General features: G+C 43.1%; 1 protein-coding gene across 5 annotated transcripts in view; it reads right to left on the reverse strand.

The window, feature by feature from the left end:
* LOC128560111 (solute carrier family 23 member 1-like) overlaps positions 1–17210 on the reverse strand; it is a 51096-nt gene that overhangs the window by 25675 nt on the left and 8211 nt on the right. For all 5 annotated transcript variants that reach the window (XM_053553612.1, XM_053553613.1, XM_053553616.1 and 2 more), the window contains exon 3: positions 15565–15722. In XM_053553612.1, the coding sequence (XP_053409587.1) occupies positions 15565–15722 (158 nt within the window). The remainder of the gene's footprint in view (positions 1–15564; positions 15723–17210) is intronic.

The raw sequence follows: 17210 nt of genomic DNA on the forward strand, positions 1-17210 counted from the left end.
GCCGTGAATGATGTACATTCACTCGTGTGATTTTATATCTGTTTTTCCTTGTCTATAAGCTATCTACTCATTACACAGAATTTGGATACTGTCAAATTGATTTACAACAATTCTTTACTTAGGATAGCAAGCTTCATTTTCATTTAAAAAATATTTTGTTATTGTATGCAGTGATTTTTCTGCAACCCAGAAATATAAGGGGATATTCCAAAATTTTCAAGTAGTTGAGCACTTTTCTAACTCATTTGTGTTATTTTCCTTCAAGATTATTATATGTGGTTGGGATAATGTGATATGTGGGCTTTCTGCCATTTCATAATTGCTAAATATCTTTTATGTTCAAGAGCAAGATGAGTTTCTTTCCATTTATTTGCTTCAATGTATTATCATATTCTATCTTTAGGATCTCACAATGTAGCAATAAATTCTTCCTTCATTATTCTATTCTCAGACCTTCCAATTTCATTTTCCATTCATTCCTCTCCCTTCTCCCATCCCTTTTGTTAGCTATTTCCCTTTCTTTCCCATAACCTCCTTTCTGTACCCTTTTATATCTTAACCAATTATATTTTCCAAGTCTGGATATAGTCTTTAACTACAACTCTTGATATTTCTTGCATTTCTGCTCATTTTTCTTTCATGCCCTTCTCTGTTACAAGTTTGGGATATGTACACTCAAGTTGCACTCCGAGGCTTTCTTTGTTCATTACACTTAACTTCTGTGGTGACCTTGACTATATCTCAGTGTTCTTTTTATGGCATAATTGATTTCGTCTGCGACCATGAGTGCAACCCTTATTTTTTAAATGTGCCCAAGCACTATTTATCACTATTCACTAATATTCTCTTGAAACTCAGCATTTTCGCCTGGAAGAGCCCCTTGGAAACTTATCTAGCCTAGCCTTGTCATTTTCTAGATAAGGGATGTGGTGCCCAAGGCCACAGAGCTCCAGGTGGCAGAATCAGGATGCACGCTGGGCTTTTCAGTGCCCTGTGACGCTGGTGAAGAGCATGGTGTGAACTAAAGGGGGGTCTCCATCGGCCTCTCCCTCTTCTCCTTAGTGTGACCTTGGCATGTTGCCAACTGCCACAAGCCTCAATCAAATAAAGATACTAGTGCTCCCCCCAAACATTGTTATGAAGATTAAATATGTATAAATGCTTACCCCCATGTCTAGGGCATATAAGAGCTCAGTAGATAGCTGCAATGTTCCTTATTTTACTGTTTCCTGAAATGTGTGGGTACTTCCTGAGAAGGTTCAATGTCAGGACATTTTCTTAAATGTTCCCTCCAAATAACTGCTGCTCAAACATGGACCTTTTTTCCTGTCGTTAGACATTTTCCATGTCGTGCAGGTCAGTCCTCTAAGATTTGTCTTCATGTTCCTGGTTTTCTTCTGTGTTTGTAGAATGATCTGAGGCTGCATCAGGACTTGTTGGTCTGGCATCCACTCAGCCCTTCCGTGTTTCACAGTGTTAGCTTTACCTCCCTTTAGTCACCATATTTCTTCTGTTCTAGCCCTTAACGTAGCAGGATCTGCTTACTCTGAGTGCTCTGAGTGCTAATGCTAATATTGAAGGTCCAACATTTGATGCCTGGCTCTCCCCGTGGTGTCACCACATGTGTTAATTGGGATGGAGTCACTTTACTTTAATCTACTAATTGTTTTTGAAAATTATCTTTCTAGTATTGTTGTTGGGTCTATTTCAAATCTTTTGCTCTCTTTCTCTCTCTACCTTTTCTGTTTTTCATTCTGTTTTTGTTTTGTTAGATTCAATTTGGAAGAAGTGCCCTGGGTACTATCTCACAACTGCTGACAAGTCCTATACATTAGCTTTAGCTATTTCTTTATACTTTGTATTGTTCCAAATAGGATTTAAGGAGCTCACAAATGTCATGATACAGCAAGGACCTGCCACTCTATACTCAGTTCCCCCAATTTCATTTTCCATCCCGCTCCCCACCCCATCTTTTTTTATTTATGTTTTTTTTTGTTTGTTTTTGAGACAGAGTCTCAAGCTGTTGCCCTAGGTAGAGTGCCATAGTGTCACAGCTCACAGCAACTTCCAGCTCAGGTTCAAGCAATTCTCTTGCCTCGGTTTTTCTATTTTTAGTAGAGATGGGGTCTTACTTTTGCTCAGGCTGATCTCAAACTTGTGAGCTCAAGTATCCACCTGCCTCAGCCTCCCAGAGTGCTAGGATTACAGGCGTGAGCCACCATGTCCCCACCCCATCTTACCTACACCCTGGTGTAACCACCATAGAAGAGCTGGTCTGGGCGCAGATGCCCTGGGATCTGGGTACAAATCTCCACTGTCACCCCTATAATATCCCGTAGAAAACGTGGGCAGACTCTCCACATCCACCCCACTTCTCCTTCCACCCTCTACCATCCCATCTTTGTGCTCACATCTGAAGAGGAGGAAACAGCGTTTTCCTTTACAACAAGGCCCTGCGTGTTCTCTTACAAGAGGCAGAGTCACCATCCAGAGTCTCAGGAATGTATCTTAAGTCTGGGTTTGGCTTGGCAAAGCCACAGAAATGTGTCTTTGGGGATAATATTCATCTCTCAGTTTACATAGTATTTTAAAGCTATACAGGGTTTTCATATCATTATCTTAAGAACCCTTCCCAGTGGGCGAGGCAATACCACATTCTTGGTGTTTGAGGAAACTGGTGTTGGGAGAGGCACCAGGTGGGGTTCAGCAGCAAGTGGCAGAGCCCTGACCACAAAGTCTGAATCATGGGCCAAATTGCAACTGAATTTATTGTAAGAAAACTGATAACAGAATTTGCAGTTAGAACAAACTACTTAAAGATTTGAATCTATGCCAATGATTAGATAGGACATTTCATAATCCATTTGATTATGAAATAATCATAATCCCATACAATGGGAACATCTAACTTTCAGGAAGTATCCCAAGTAGTTATATTTCCACCCTTCCCTCTGAGCTCTCATGTACTCCTTTGTGAGAGAGAAAGAGTGACATGGATTGGATGAGCTGGGGGCAACTAGGCAAAAAGCCCCACCCCATCCATCATGCACATCAGCCTGACCTCAGCTTCTGGGAGGTGCACACTACATTCCAGGCATAGGGGATAAGGAAAGTCAGATATGATTCCTGCAGACAGAAGCTTCCTCTCTAGCAAAGAAGGGCAGTGTGTCACTGCTAACTCCGATTAAGTGCTGTGGAAGAAGGTTACGTGGTGCTTTGTAAGCATATAACAGAGAGGACTGTCCTAGCTTAGGATGGGGATGAGGAAGGGATGTTGGACCAGAGATGTCGAACGGCCATGTCTGACTTCACTTGCCACGGTATCCATCATGCCAGAATTATGGTAGGTGCCCACTACATATGGGTGTGCCTCTATCTTCCATGTCTTTTCTCTACCCCGGCCCCCATCTCCAGCTGGTTCTCTGGCATTTTTTCAATTGTCACAGCTCTCTGACTTCCTAAGCAAAGTTAACTGCCCCTGCCTCTGGCTATCACGTCACTGAGACTGTAACCGTGTTATTGCACTTGCTATGCTGTTTTGTGATTGTTTATTCATATATCTGATTCTACGTTTGAGACTCTCATCTTTTTGAGGAAAAGAATCACCAATGACTGTCAGTGCCCACTCATAGCAGGTGACCTTGAGGCACTGAGGGAAAGGTTGCTAGTACCTCTGATTTCAGCCAATGATGCCACAGCATCCAGGGAGGAAGCTGTGACTATAGAAGACTGACTACATTCAGGCCTTTCAATTACTGGAGACCCAAGGATTCTCTGACCTACCAGAAATCTTCCTCTTAGGAGACAGGTACCTGAGTTACTCTCAGAATGGAATACCTGCTACACTGCCTCCATTTACCAACACACCAAAACTGCTGACCTCTGTGGGAAGTACAAGTCACTTACTTCTATGGACCAAATGCTCGTGTACCCCACCAACACACACATGTACACATACTCACAATTCATATGTTGAAGCCTAACTTTCAAGGTGATGGTATTTCAAGATGAAGCCTTTAGGTGATTAGGTTTAGGCAAGGTCATGAGGATGAGGCCCCCATGATGGGATTGGAGCCCTTATGATAAGAGACTCTCACTTCCCCGCTTCCTATTGCTCCATGTGAAGACACAGCAAGAAGGTGGCTGTCTGCAAATCAGAAAAGAGCCCTCACTGGAAACTCCAGCAGCACTGGTGCTTTGATCTTGGACTTCTGCTTTCAGAACTAAGAGTAATAAATTTCTGTTGAAGCCACCCAGTCTATTGTATTTTGTTATGGCAGCCTAAATAAAATAAGACATTTAGCAAACAAGACTTAATGGAAAACAGGTGATTTACTTAATCTTCTTATGCCTGAGTTTCCTCCTCTGTACAATAAGCCGAATAAGCATACCTGCTTCCAACAGTGTTTTGAGAATTACATGTTTTCCAAGCCAGGCAGTGCTCATACATGTATCACCCACACAGGAGGGAGACACTGATCAGGTCCCAGGCTGGGCCTCGGTGTTCAGGTGAGGTGAATTCACTTAAGGTGAATCCTGAAGTTCACCTGGGCTTTTCCTCGTCACCATTTGTCACTGACAGTTTAGCGATTGTATGAGAAAATCAAATGCAAATAAGCCCACTGAATTTGGACAGCCGCTGAGAGGACACAAAGTGAAACCTACTGGACTTCTCTGGCTGGACCTGCACGTCTCCCAGAGGTCGGAAAGGCCTAATAAATGACGGGAGAGTTGGGGCGCTCTCAGGGCAACTTGGTGATGATTACACATGTCAGATCTGCCTCCTCCAGATGTCATTAGAACCCCTGGGGAACGCACAAACATCTGTACAGCCCTCTGAAGCCAAAACCAAGGCTCAGGCATAATTGCTACTAATTACATCATTGATGAGAATGATTGAGGAGGATATTCTTGATTACCTGCCACATGGTTTACCCTCCCAAACAGAACTTGGCAGGTGACCTCCTCAATTATCTCCCCAAGTCCATGGCTACACTGCCAGGAGGCCGTCATCTGATTCACCCACCTTCCCAGCCTGTCTTAGTCTCTCTTGATTCCCTAACATTAATGTGCACAAGAATCACCTGGGGATTCTATTAACATTTCCAGAACCTGGTGAGTTCTGATCTTTAAGAGGGTCTGGGAGAGGGCCCAGAAAAGAGCATGTTTAACCAGCACTCCAGATAAGGCAGATGCAGGCTGTCCAGGGCCCACAACCGCAAACATTCTTTCCAAGACAACAGTGTTGGCTCATGAGACAAGAAGGAAGGGGAAGCTACTGGGAATCCTAGAATTCTCAAGTTTTTAGTCACTTTACAAGAAGCATAAACGGGTGGAGAGAATAAAAGGGCTTGAAACTGTTCGTGATGAAGGAAGTAAGTGATCTTTACAAATCACACTGTCCAAAGAAGAACTACAAACACAATGACTCTGTAGCATAGACTGAAAAGCCAGTGGCTGGAACAGGAAGTCACCCACCCTCAGGCCTGTACAAAATCCTGCAACCGGAAGGGCAAGCTCTCGGAGTCCTCAAACTGCGGCCCGCGGGCCACATGAGGGGATGTGATTGTATTTGTTCCCGTTTTGTTCTTTTACTTCAAAATAAGACATGTGCAGTGTGCATAGGAATTTGTTTGTAGTTTTTTTTTTAAACTATAGTCCGGCCCTCCAACGATCTGAGGGACAGTGAACTGGCCCCCTGTTTAAAAAGTTTGAGGACCCCTTCTGCAAGAAGCTAGTGAAAACTATCAGGTATGCTAACAAACTATTAAAAAGGATACAGCCACATTATAGATTAACGTAGGATAACACTGTCTAACAAAAATCTAATAGAAGACAAAACAATGACTTGAATAAATGAGACATATATCATGTTCCATGAAAGAAAAACGCAATGTTATCAAGAAGCCAATTATCCCAAGTTAATCAATAAATTAATGCAATTATAATCAAAATCACAACAAGAGTGTTTTATTTCATAAAGTGCATTTCAAATTAATCTGGAAGAATGAAAAACTTAGAATAATTTAGAAAGATGTTTAAAGAAAAATGGTAATAAGGAAAGTCATACCTAGCCAGACAAAGTACACTAGAAAGTTATTAATTTCCAAACAGTGCAGCACTGGTTGAAGACATAACAAAGAGATTAATGGGGAAAATGGCAGCTCAGAAACACAACCTATAATATATGAGAACTTAATGTGTGATAAATAAAGTCATGATTCTCAGTGAGAAATGGATATTTATTCAACAGATGATGTTGAGGAAATTGCCTTTTATGGAGGAAAAATAAATAAATTTAAAACCTCACTTCATGACATACAAGATGAATTCAATGAATAAATTTTAAAAATCTAATTAACATGGTTCTTTTTAATAAGGTAATATTTTTCTTATCTATTAGATATAGAACGAATTTCTAAGCCTACGAGTAGATTAAGTTTGAAAAGGCAACAGTGATCAATTTTTACCATAAATGCCATAAAAACATAAAACCTGGCTTGGCGCCTGTAACACAGCTGCTAAGGCGCCAGCCACATACACCAGAGCTGGCGGGTTAAAACCCAGCCCAGGCCTGCCAAACAACAATGACAATTATGACAACAACAACATCAAAAATAGCTGGGCGTTGTGGTGGGCACCTGTAGTCCCAGCTACTTGGGAGGCTGAGGCAACAGAATCACTGAAGCCCAAGAGTTGGAGGTTGCTGTGAACTGTGATGACACCACACTTTACTGAGGGCGACATAGTGAGACTCTATCTCAAAAAAAAAAAAAAAAACCTTTTGTAGGACAAAAGTAGCTTATTCAAAATTAAAGACACATTAAAAATGTTTATGGTAGGCCAGGTGCAGTGGCTCATGCCTATAATCCTAGTACTTTGGGAGGCCAAGGTGGGTGGATTGCCTGAGCTCACAGGTTGGAGACCAGCTTGAGCAAGAGCAAGATCCCATCTCTAAAAAAACATCCAGGTGGTGTTGTGGGTGCTTGCAGTCCCAGCTACTCAGGAGGCTGAGGCAAGAGAATCACTTGAGCCCTAGAGTTTGAGGTTGCTATGAGCTGTGACACCATGACACTCTACCAAGGGCAACAATGTAAGTAAGACTCGGTCTCAACAACAACAAAATGTTTATGCCAATTCATAAAAATGAAGTTTTAACATTCTTTATCTGTATTGATTTCCTTGTAAAATAAGGAAAACACTGATTTCTGGATAAAAATTTCATGTTGCACATTTGCCCCCTCTTAAAAGTCCACTAAATTAACATCAGAATATATTTTAGAGGCATAAATCACAAGGATAAAGAGAATCAAGCAGTAGACAATTGCAACAGAATTTTGGAAGCTGAAAAGCAGATGGAAAGTGACAACTGAAAGTGACAGCTTCATCCCTGGAGAAGCAGAATCCTCTGCTAGCAAAAGGTAGATGGCAATATTCTGAAAAACACATAGTTTCAGGAATTGGTTCTCAAAGTAGGGATAAATGTGAAGCTGAAAGAGGTTTCAGTCCTTTTTAAGCACTGGCCAGTGACTTCTTGGCAGACGATGAGGAGTTTATTCTCTAGAAAAGGCAAAACGCAGGGTCTCTGGGCTGCAAGAAAACAGGCAGAGTTGGAAGAAGCAACACCGTACTGAAGACAGGTAATTCATTTAATGTACGCACACTGAACACTAAAACCTCCAGCTCACTTTCCCATTCACCTTCCAGAAAACTTCAGCCAGGCCTTACCTTCCAGGCAATAGATGGGAAGATCCTTTTCTGAGATTGCAGCAGTATGAGCGGAAAAGTGTAAAGATGCTGAGATTTGGGTCTCCCCAGCTAGATCATAGCACCATTTGAAGATTGCATTGTGAACTGTGACTTCTGCAGTTGGTTGTGGGGCATTCCTACAGATCAGGCAACAGTGAAGCCCAAGGTCAACAAGACCCATTCTCAGGCTCAGAACTTCCAGTCAAATGTTTAGGATCCCACTCTTAAAAATGCACAGCTGTACAATCAAGGGAATGTTGGGTGACAGGGACCCACATAAAGAGACAGATAAAGGTAACTTCTCCTGCAAGGAGATGATAACTTTTTAAAAAATCACTCTCACTTATATCTTTGAAAGACAAGAAAGGAATTTTGCATTCAAAAAATAAGAACAGGATGAATAAAAAGGAATATTAACTCAGTAGAAGAGTTGGAAGATAAAATTGATGTAGTTTCATCTCTCTACAGGGGCAAGAATAGGAATGAAAAGATAAGAAAATTAAAGGACTAGTCCAGGGAGTCCAACATGTGAATAATAAGGGTTTCAGAAAGAAACTCAAAAAAACTGAAGGACAAGCATTTTTCATATAAGGCCTGTGAATATAACATACAATGGATGAAAACTCAGGCCATGAGACATAATTAAAAATTCACAATGCTGGAGTTATAAAAAAAATCCTTCCAGCTTCCAGTGTGTGTATGTGTGGTGGGAATAAACAGTACATAAGGCTTTTTTTAAGGCTTCTTAAAATCATATTGGAAGCTAGAAGACCCTGAAATAATGCTTTCAAAAATTCTGAAATTTATTTTCAACCTAAAAGTTTATACCCAGCCAAGCTATCAATCAAGAGAGTAGTATCAAGACATTTTCACACATGCAGAGTCTCGCAAAATTAAGTTCTCGAGCATTCTCTCTCAGTGAGCTATTGGATTATATGCCCCCCTCACCCTGCAAAAGAGGAAGACATGGGAACAAGAGATCCAACAGACAACTGGCCTACGGGGAATTCCCAGGACAAAGATGAAGAAACATCTCAGGATGATGGCTGAGCACCAGGAAGAGACAGCGCGCATTCCAGATTGCAGCAAGTAAGAAAACACCAGGAGGTAGTTCATCGAGAAGATGAAGTGGATTCTCCTGATGGGAATGAAATTTTTAACATGCAATGCAGACAATAGGCAGAGCATTTAAAATTGAATTATAAGTAAGTATGCAGAAAATTAAATACAGTAGAACCTCCATAGTTGACCCCCCCCCCCTACATGGACTAGCTCCTTAAGTTGACCTGATGTTCATAGACCAGACATGCACCCCATGTACGTATCAGTCCTTTTTACGTTGGCCAGTTTGCCACAGTTCCTTGGGTGGTCAATGTAAGAGGTTCTACTGTATAGTAAATGCAAGAAAGATGTTAACTCCAGGGAAAACAGAAAGTTGGGCAGGAAAGGAACCTGGTGATTCCACTCCAAACAGCATTTCAGGTGTTCTATGTAAACACTGAATGTTGAATTCTGCTGGGAGGGTGGGAAGACAGGAGGATGGGAAGTATGCCAGCATGTGGTGGGACTGAGGGTTGTGAAAGAAAATGAAATCATAAGGATCATGTTGACACATCATAAGTAATGCCTAACATTCCTAATGTTATGTAAGTAATATGTTACTTCTGTTACATAACGCAAGTAATGCCTCTTTGATTTACAGACAATCACCTAGGGTGAGAGTGCTTGTCTCCACTTAGAAGAAAAGCAGAGGAAGATCTCTGGTGGGCAGTGGGCAGTGGACACCTCTTCAAACTCATCACGGCTTGCTACCCTGAGTGTCCCTGTCACTCCACCCCTCCCAAACTGGCACTAGAGTGGGAGCCTTTGCTCTGGCCCTCCCTTCTGTTCTGAACCAAAGATGAGCACGCCTGCCCCTTTGTTTCCATGGGCTTTAATGCTGATCACCACACAGAAACAGACTGGGGAGATGAGGGTAAACAGCAGGTGAAGTTACAAATCTTGCAGAGCCTGGGCAGTTGTCTCCGAGCCCCCTCCAAGGTAGTCACAAACAGTGCCCTCTAGACCTCCTAGGCACTGATTCAAAGAGTATGGCTCATACCACATGAGATTTTTCTTTTCTTTTTTTTTGAGACAGAGTCTCACTTTGTCACCCTTGGTAGAGTGCCATGGTGTCATAGCTCACAGCATCCTCAAACTCTTGGGCTCAAGCAATTCTCTTGCCTCAGTCCTCAGTAGCTGGGACTACAGGTGCCCGCCACAACACCCGGCTAATTTTTAGAGACGGTCTCTCTCTTGCTCAGGTCTGAAACTAGAACTCCTGAGCTCAGGAAATCCACCTACCAGAGTTCTAGGATTACAGGTATGAGCCTACCACACTTGGCCTCCCCTGAAACTTTCTAGATTTTTCCCAGTTATAAAATATGTGTACTTTGAAGAAAAGTAAATAAAGGAAAATGTAAAGAATAAATTTCAGTCCCTCTAATTATACAACTCACAAAGAACAATTAACATTTTGTTCCAGGCTTCTTTTTATCTGTTGCTTGATAAACTTTATTGCACACATATGCATGTAAAGTATATTACCCAGAAAAAAATCTTTAGCATTTTTTCTAGCCTTTTTTCTGTCTTTAACTAGATAAATGTGTATCAGCACATAAATAATTTATGTCTCTCATAATCAGGAGTTACATTGGTCACTGTAACAATAGTGAAAAACTCAAAACAGCTTAAATGTCCTTTACTAGGAAATGGTTAAATAAGCTAGAATATATTTACTCTATGGACTACTATAATAAATGACCAGCTTTTAAAAAATGCTATTGCACAAATGTGTTTGTTTATATGGATAGATATTTATAATGCATTGGCTATGTTTTTTAAAAAGAGGGGGAGCTATGGTTTTTTGACACAATTAAAATTATTTTAAATATTATTTTAAAGAGGGGAAAAGATACAAAAGTGTATATATAGTAAAAACTTTTTTTAGTGCAAAAAATAAATTTTCTGGCCGTGCACAGTGGCTCAGCCTATAATCCTAGCACTCTGGGAGGCCGAGGCAGGAGGATTGCTTGAACTCAGGAGTTGGAGTCCAGTCTGAGCAAGAATGAGACCCTTGTCTCTACTAAAAATAGAAAAATTAGCCAGGTATTGTGGCGGGTGCCTGAGCTGCTCAGGAGGCTGAGGCAGGAGGACCCCTTGAGCCCAGGAGTTTGAGGCTGTTGTGAGCTAGGTTGATGCCACAGTGTTCTAGCTTGGGCAACAGAGTGAGATGCTGGCTCAATATATATATATATATAATGGAATAAATGAATAAATTTTCAGGGCCAGGCAAAGAGCTAAGCACTTTATCTAATTTAATTTTTAAGGCTTTGGAAAAATAAAAAACAATAGTTTCTCCTTACAGAAACCTGAGGTCTCTGAGCGAAAATAAATCGAACTGTTGTCGGGGGTGGGGAGAACATGAAACATATCACTAGGTAGGGGAACGTGCTCTGAGCACCTGGGAACTTGGAGAGGATAAACTCATGAGGTCTGGCGCTGGGACATGTGAAGTTTGGGAGGTTTGTGAGTAAATGGGGAAGATGTCGCCAGTCGAGGACAGATGCATCTGGCACTTGAGTTGCTGCAATCCAGCCTCAGCTGTGTTATCATCACTATGTTCCCTTCTCGGAGCCAACTCAGCACGTGGGCAAAGGGTAATGTCACTGGAACTTTCTTTTGACACAGGTCAGGAAGCAGAGCCTCGGGGACGTAGATGGGATTGGTTAGTTCCTCCCAAATGTAAAAGGGTCACTGTGTCATCAGAAATCCTGGGCACCCCAAGAGCCCCAACTACTTCACCATTGGACAAAGTACTTGGTTCCTTTTTCTTTTCTTTATTAAATCATAACTGTGTACATGAATGCATTTGTGGGGTACAATGTGCTGATTTGATATATAATGTGGAAGGCTTACATCCAACTGATTAACTTAACCATCACCTTGCTTACTTATTTGTTGTGTTAAGACATTTATACTCTATTCTTAATAGTTTTGAAATGTACCTTTGCATTATGTACATTAGGAGAGGTCCCCCAAATACCCTCCCTCCTCCCAGCCTTCCTCCTCCCCATCCCTCAACCTCCTCAAGAATGGAAGAAAAGTATCCAATGTACTCAATACTACAATGAAACCAATATATAATCACCTAGACATTCATACAAATGGTAAAACATAACTATTGGGTTCCTTTTTTCACCGAGCTCCCCACATCAAGCAAGGACCTGATAAATTATAGGAAAGTTCATCCTACACCTGCTCTGTTGATAACCACCTGGCTGAAACCCAGCTGGCCCCTCTGAGTCACATCAGCCCCAGCTCCTCTGAAGTGGCTGATCACTGGCTCACTCTCCTGCTGCAGCCAGAGCTCCAGGGGTGCACCCGGTGACCTCACCATGAGCAGGCAGGGCAATGTGGCTGCAGAGCCCTAGTGATGGGCATGGCCTTCCTGCAGAACCAGGGACAGGTGGTGAGCTGGGGCAAGGCAGGGCTTAGCTAGAAGAGAATGAAAGGACCAGGGCCAGGGCTGGCTCTGGCACAACTGTATGCAAGTGAGCACAAGACGTCGGGATCGCTTTGTGCCGGGCATACCTGCTCCCCATTTGAGCTATTCTAGGGATAATGAAAAGGGAGATATATTGCCTGGGGTCACTTCAGAAAAAGAAATTACCAGGCAAAAACCATGAATAATTCCAGAGATGAGTTAAAATCTGGAATTACATAGAGTCAATATTTTATTCCCTCTTGTGATTGCCTTTTAAACTTAATGCCTTATTTTGAAATGGATGGTGATGCATCTCCTAGCATGAATTTCAGAAGTCAGCACCTAAGTGAGGAAGGCCTTTAAGATATATACCTAAAACCCCTAAAATCATACCAGGGAGGCAGCTGTCCGTGCTGTCAAGAGTTACACCTGCCTGCCACATTGGGCAAGGCACTTGTCCATTCTTATACCGAAAGCAGGATTATTGCTTCTCATTATCCCCCTCTGAGTATTCAACATGGTTTTAATTGCTAATGTCTTCTGAAACCTTATTGCAACATCAGCATTTTGCATATCTTTAAATACTGGTTAGCAGATAACCAGCAATCAGATCTACTTGGCCTTTGATTCATAAGCTTTCAGTCAGGTTTTACAACCTGTCTCAGGCAGTTACCCTTCAGAATCTGAAAGGGACTCCCATTGGCAGGGGCAGAATCAAACTCAAGTTTGTTTCTGCCCGCACCTCAGGCTAAAGACGTTAGCATGATTTGGGACTCACCCATCCTGAAGTATCTTTCCTTTCTTTCTGCAAAATGAGGTGACAGAAGAGTAAGAAATGATAAACTGTGGAGGGGAGTTGTATTACAGGTGACTGTCAAGACAAACTAAAATGCTGTGATGGTTTTTGAAATTTGTGGTATTTATTGGCTTTTTAAAATTCGCAATTTGTTGTGATTACTTTTTTAATCTAAGTATTCTCATTCGTACATGATTTTATATTCATAATTATCTGTTCTTTCTCTTAAAGGGGACACCAAACACTGTATACAGGTCAGGCTGCACAAAACTTGTATCTGTCTTTGGACTAGATGCTAAATAAATATAAAAGAAGAAGGTGAGAGGGACGAATAGAAAAGGTCCAGAAAACCCTTCAGAGAAGAATTTCTTGATAACGTGGTAACTGTGGGGTTCTACGGAGTCGCCACGGGCAAGAGGGGAGGCAGAGAATGAGAAAAGAGAGGATACGTGGAAGAGGAGGGGGACGGCTCCAAAGACACATTTCCCAGGCTTCACAATTTTGCCCAGGCCAGAATAATGGGACTCCATTTTACTCAGGCTAATTTTAGCAGCCCACATATGAACGAACACAAAGGACTTGATAGTTAAAAAAAAAGAAAAAAGTGATTCTACTGATGACACCCATTGATCATCTCAATGACACTGTAAGGGAGTGGGGGCACATATATACACTGGCTTTATTTGACAAGTCCCAAACCACATATCTATCTCTACCTGGAACAGAACACACCTTCTGTTTCACTGGGAAACTTTAAGGAATGGGAGTTGCCATATTCATTGCCTTGGCAGGTCCAGGGCTGGGTATTTGGCTTCAAAGCTCTTCCCTGGAATCTTGCAGTGAGTGACTAGCCAGAACAGCACTCACTTGCTTTTGGGTGGTAAGTGTTAGCCCTGCCCATAGTCATATTGTAACGGTTGATTTTATGTGTCAACATGACTGGGCTAAGGGATGCCCAGTTAGCTGGTAAAACATTACATAGTGTATCTGTGAGGGTGTCCATGGAAGTGGTTACCATTTGAACTGGTAGACTGAGTAAAGATCATTGTCACTAATGTAGTGGGCATTATCTAATCCATCTAATCCACATAAATAGAACAAAAAGGCAGAGGAAAAGCAAATTCTCTCTCTCTCTCTCCCTTTCTCTCTCTCTTGCTCTCTGTCTCTCCTTGAGCTGGGATTTGTATCTTTTCTGCCCTTGGACATTGGTACTCCTGATTCTTAAGTTTTTGGACTCAACAGGGACTTATGCCACTGGCCTGCTACCCCTCATCCCATCTTATACCCAGGCCTTCCGACTCAGCCTGAAATACACAACCTGCTTCCCTGGTTCTCCAGTTTGCAAACAGCAGATCATGGGACTTTCTGGCCTCCATAACCTTGTGAGCCAATTCCTGTAATAAATATCCTCTTATATATGTATCTCTGTATATCCTACTAGTCTGCTTCTCTGGAGAGCACTGACAATACACGTGTACAAGAAGCGTGTCTGTACGGGCTGAGTAATGAAGAGACAGTCTTGCCCTCCAGCCAGAGAAAAGAGCCCCCAACTCTTAGCCCTATGCCTTAGAGCAGCCACTCTGTCTCCTCGGGGAGGAGTCTATAGGATGCGCCCACCTGAAGTCTGTGTCCCACGCCCCTTGAGTCTTTAAAATTCTCTGCCAAAATGGCCCTGCATCTCTTTGGGTATCTTCTGCAGGTCCACTCCACTGAGGGCAGACAATGATGCAAGTGTGTGCACACACCAGGCCTGAAGGATGGCCATGGGCCAGCTGTGTAGGGCAGCTGTGTGGAGAACCTGTTGTCATGGGGGCAGGAAATGGAACTTGGGTGTGCAGGTTGGAGTGTCCACATCCACGTGCATGAGACTACTTGTGATTGAGGGCAAAGGTTGAGGTGGGGAGCGAAGCAACAAGGCCACAGGCTTGGGCTGGCCTTCCCTGGGGTACCAAGTCCCAAAGCAAAACTTGAAGGAGTTGGAGCACTCTAAACTCAGACTTGGCCTTCTGGGTGGGATGATGAGAACATGTTTCACATCAGAGTTTGTCAGCTGGATTTATAACTTTTCAGTGTTTGCACATGGGGCAGGTAGGTCTCTATTTGTACTCTTGCTGAGGGTCTTGCAAATATCAGGGTCAGGCCTGAGCAGAGAAAAGAGTGGGAGAGAGTCCAGCAGCATTGAAGGCCTGGTTCATTGTGCTCCAGAGGCATGGACACCCTCCTTTATTCCTCTTGGTTTAATCTTATACGTTAATAAACAATAACTTGTGGCCTAAACTAATCTGGATTTGTGTTACTTCCCATCAAGAATCCTAACTGATGTTGCTAGTAACCAATGGCACTGGAACTTGAACCCAGGCCCTGACTCCTATCCTTATGCTCCCCCAGTTATGCCACACCAGCTTCCTAACATCTCTCCAGAGACCAGTCAAACAAACGTTGGCAACACCCTGGTAGGTGATGGTCACAATACATGGTGAGTGGTTTTACTTACCTAACCCCAAAAAGCACTTGCAGGAGAGTGCAGATACCGGAGATGAAGAAGATGGTGCTGATGAGGTAGCTCTGGGTCAGGGGGTCATGCTGCAGGCACAGGTCCTTGGCCAGAATGAGTGGCACGGCCACGAGTCCCCCCAGGGCCGTGAGGAAGTGCTGTGGACAGAGAATGAGAGTATCCGGGTGTGCGATTCTGGGGCTGCACAGATGAGTATGCGCCCAACCTTAATGAGGTGGAGGAGCTTCCTATTGCCAGAGGCTAGAGCTCCCCATCCCCCCTCAGACACACCTAACCATGACCCACAGGCAGAAACCTAGGAAGACTAGGAAGGCCAGGCAGCAAGAAGCAGAGACCCAGCCAGAGGGCCTGGGCTCATGGGAGGGTCCTGGCATTCTGAACTGATATCCTAGGGAAGAGACCAAGGCCAAGACACAAGCACAGGAGGGCCCAACAGGAACCAAGCTGGGGCCTTAAGAGCAAGAACAAGGCAGGAGGTTTGTCGTCAAAGGAGTAACAGGAGCAGACCATTGACCAGTAAGACCTGAACAGTAGCTTGGAGCGATTGGCCAAAGACTGTTTGCGTTCCCCTGGACAGGACAGAATTAGACCCAGAATTCAGGGCAGGGCTGAATCCTCTGCAGATGGCCTTGGCTACAAAGGGGGTAAATTAGATATACAAGATAGATAGATTGATTGATTGATCAATTGATAGATCAGGAATCAAGTAATCAATAAATGAATAGGTCACCACCTCATATTCTCTAGCTGCAGAGCTGAAAGTTTGGCCAAGTCTAGAGGACATTCATGGGTCAAGGCCAGTATGTGGCTCCAGCCCTCCCACACATCTAGCCACGGAACCAACCATTCTGAGAACAGACACGTGAAACCACCTGCTTCTCTGCTTTGCTCCAATCCAACCTGCTCTCTGGCACCTTCGATCATACCTCTGCCAGCATTTCCACAGAGCCTCGTGTTCCTGGTGCTAACAGAAGCACTCTGATTTGTACCCCTGCAGGTTCACCTGATAATGGAGGTTCTCCATCTGATCCTGCAATCACATGGCATGACCCAAGCAGGACAGCCAGGCTGCTCAGTCCATCAAGACAATAAAAAAGGAGAGCATCTGGTGGGGGGTGGGGGGGAAGAGAGGGAGACAAGGAAGAAGAAAGGGAAAGAAAGAAGGAAGAAAATGAAAAGCTCATTGACCACAAGGGGTTGCTCAGACAAGAATTGCCATCAGGTCCATTAAGATGGAATGAGGCCATAAGACCTAGAATACCTGCTCCTGACTTGTCCCAGACACCCCTCCCCCCCACAATACTGAGTGAGATCTACACTCAAAGAAGGCAAAGTAGGGAAATTAAGTTCTTATCTACCCTGTTTCCCCGAAAATAAGACATCCTCTGAAAATAAGACCTACTTACAGGAAAGATAAGACATCCCCTGAAAATAAGACCTAGCGCATCTTTGGGAGCACACCTTAAAATAAGACACTGTCTTATTTTTGGGGAAACAGGATAGTTAGGACTTTGATCCCAAACCTCAATGTGAGCAAAATTAAACCACTGGAAAAGTTGTTTTTCCTAAGAAAATTAAACCTAAAAGTTATCCATGCACTGCACAGCCTTGCTTTTCCACACCAC

The sequence above is a fragment of the Nycticebus coucang genome, chromosome 11 (genome assembly GCF_027406575.1).
Source record: "Nycticebus coucang isolate mNycCou1 chromosome 11, mNycCou1.pri, whole genome shotgun sequence".
NCBI lineage: Eukaryota > Metazoa > Chordata > Mammalia > Primates > Lorisidae > Nycticebus > Nycticebus coucang.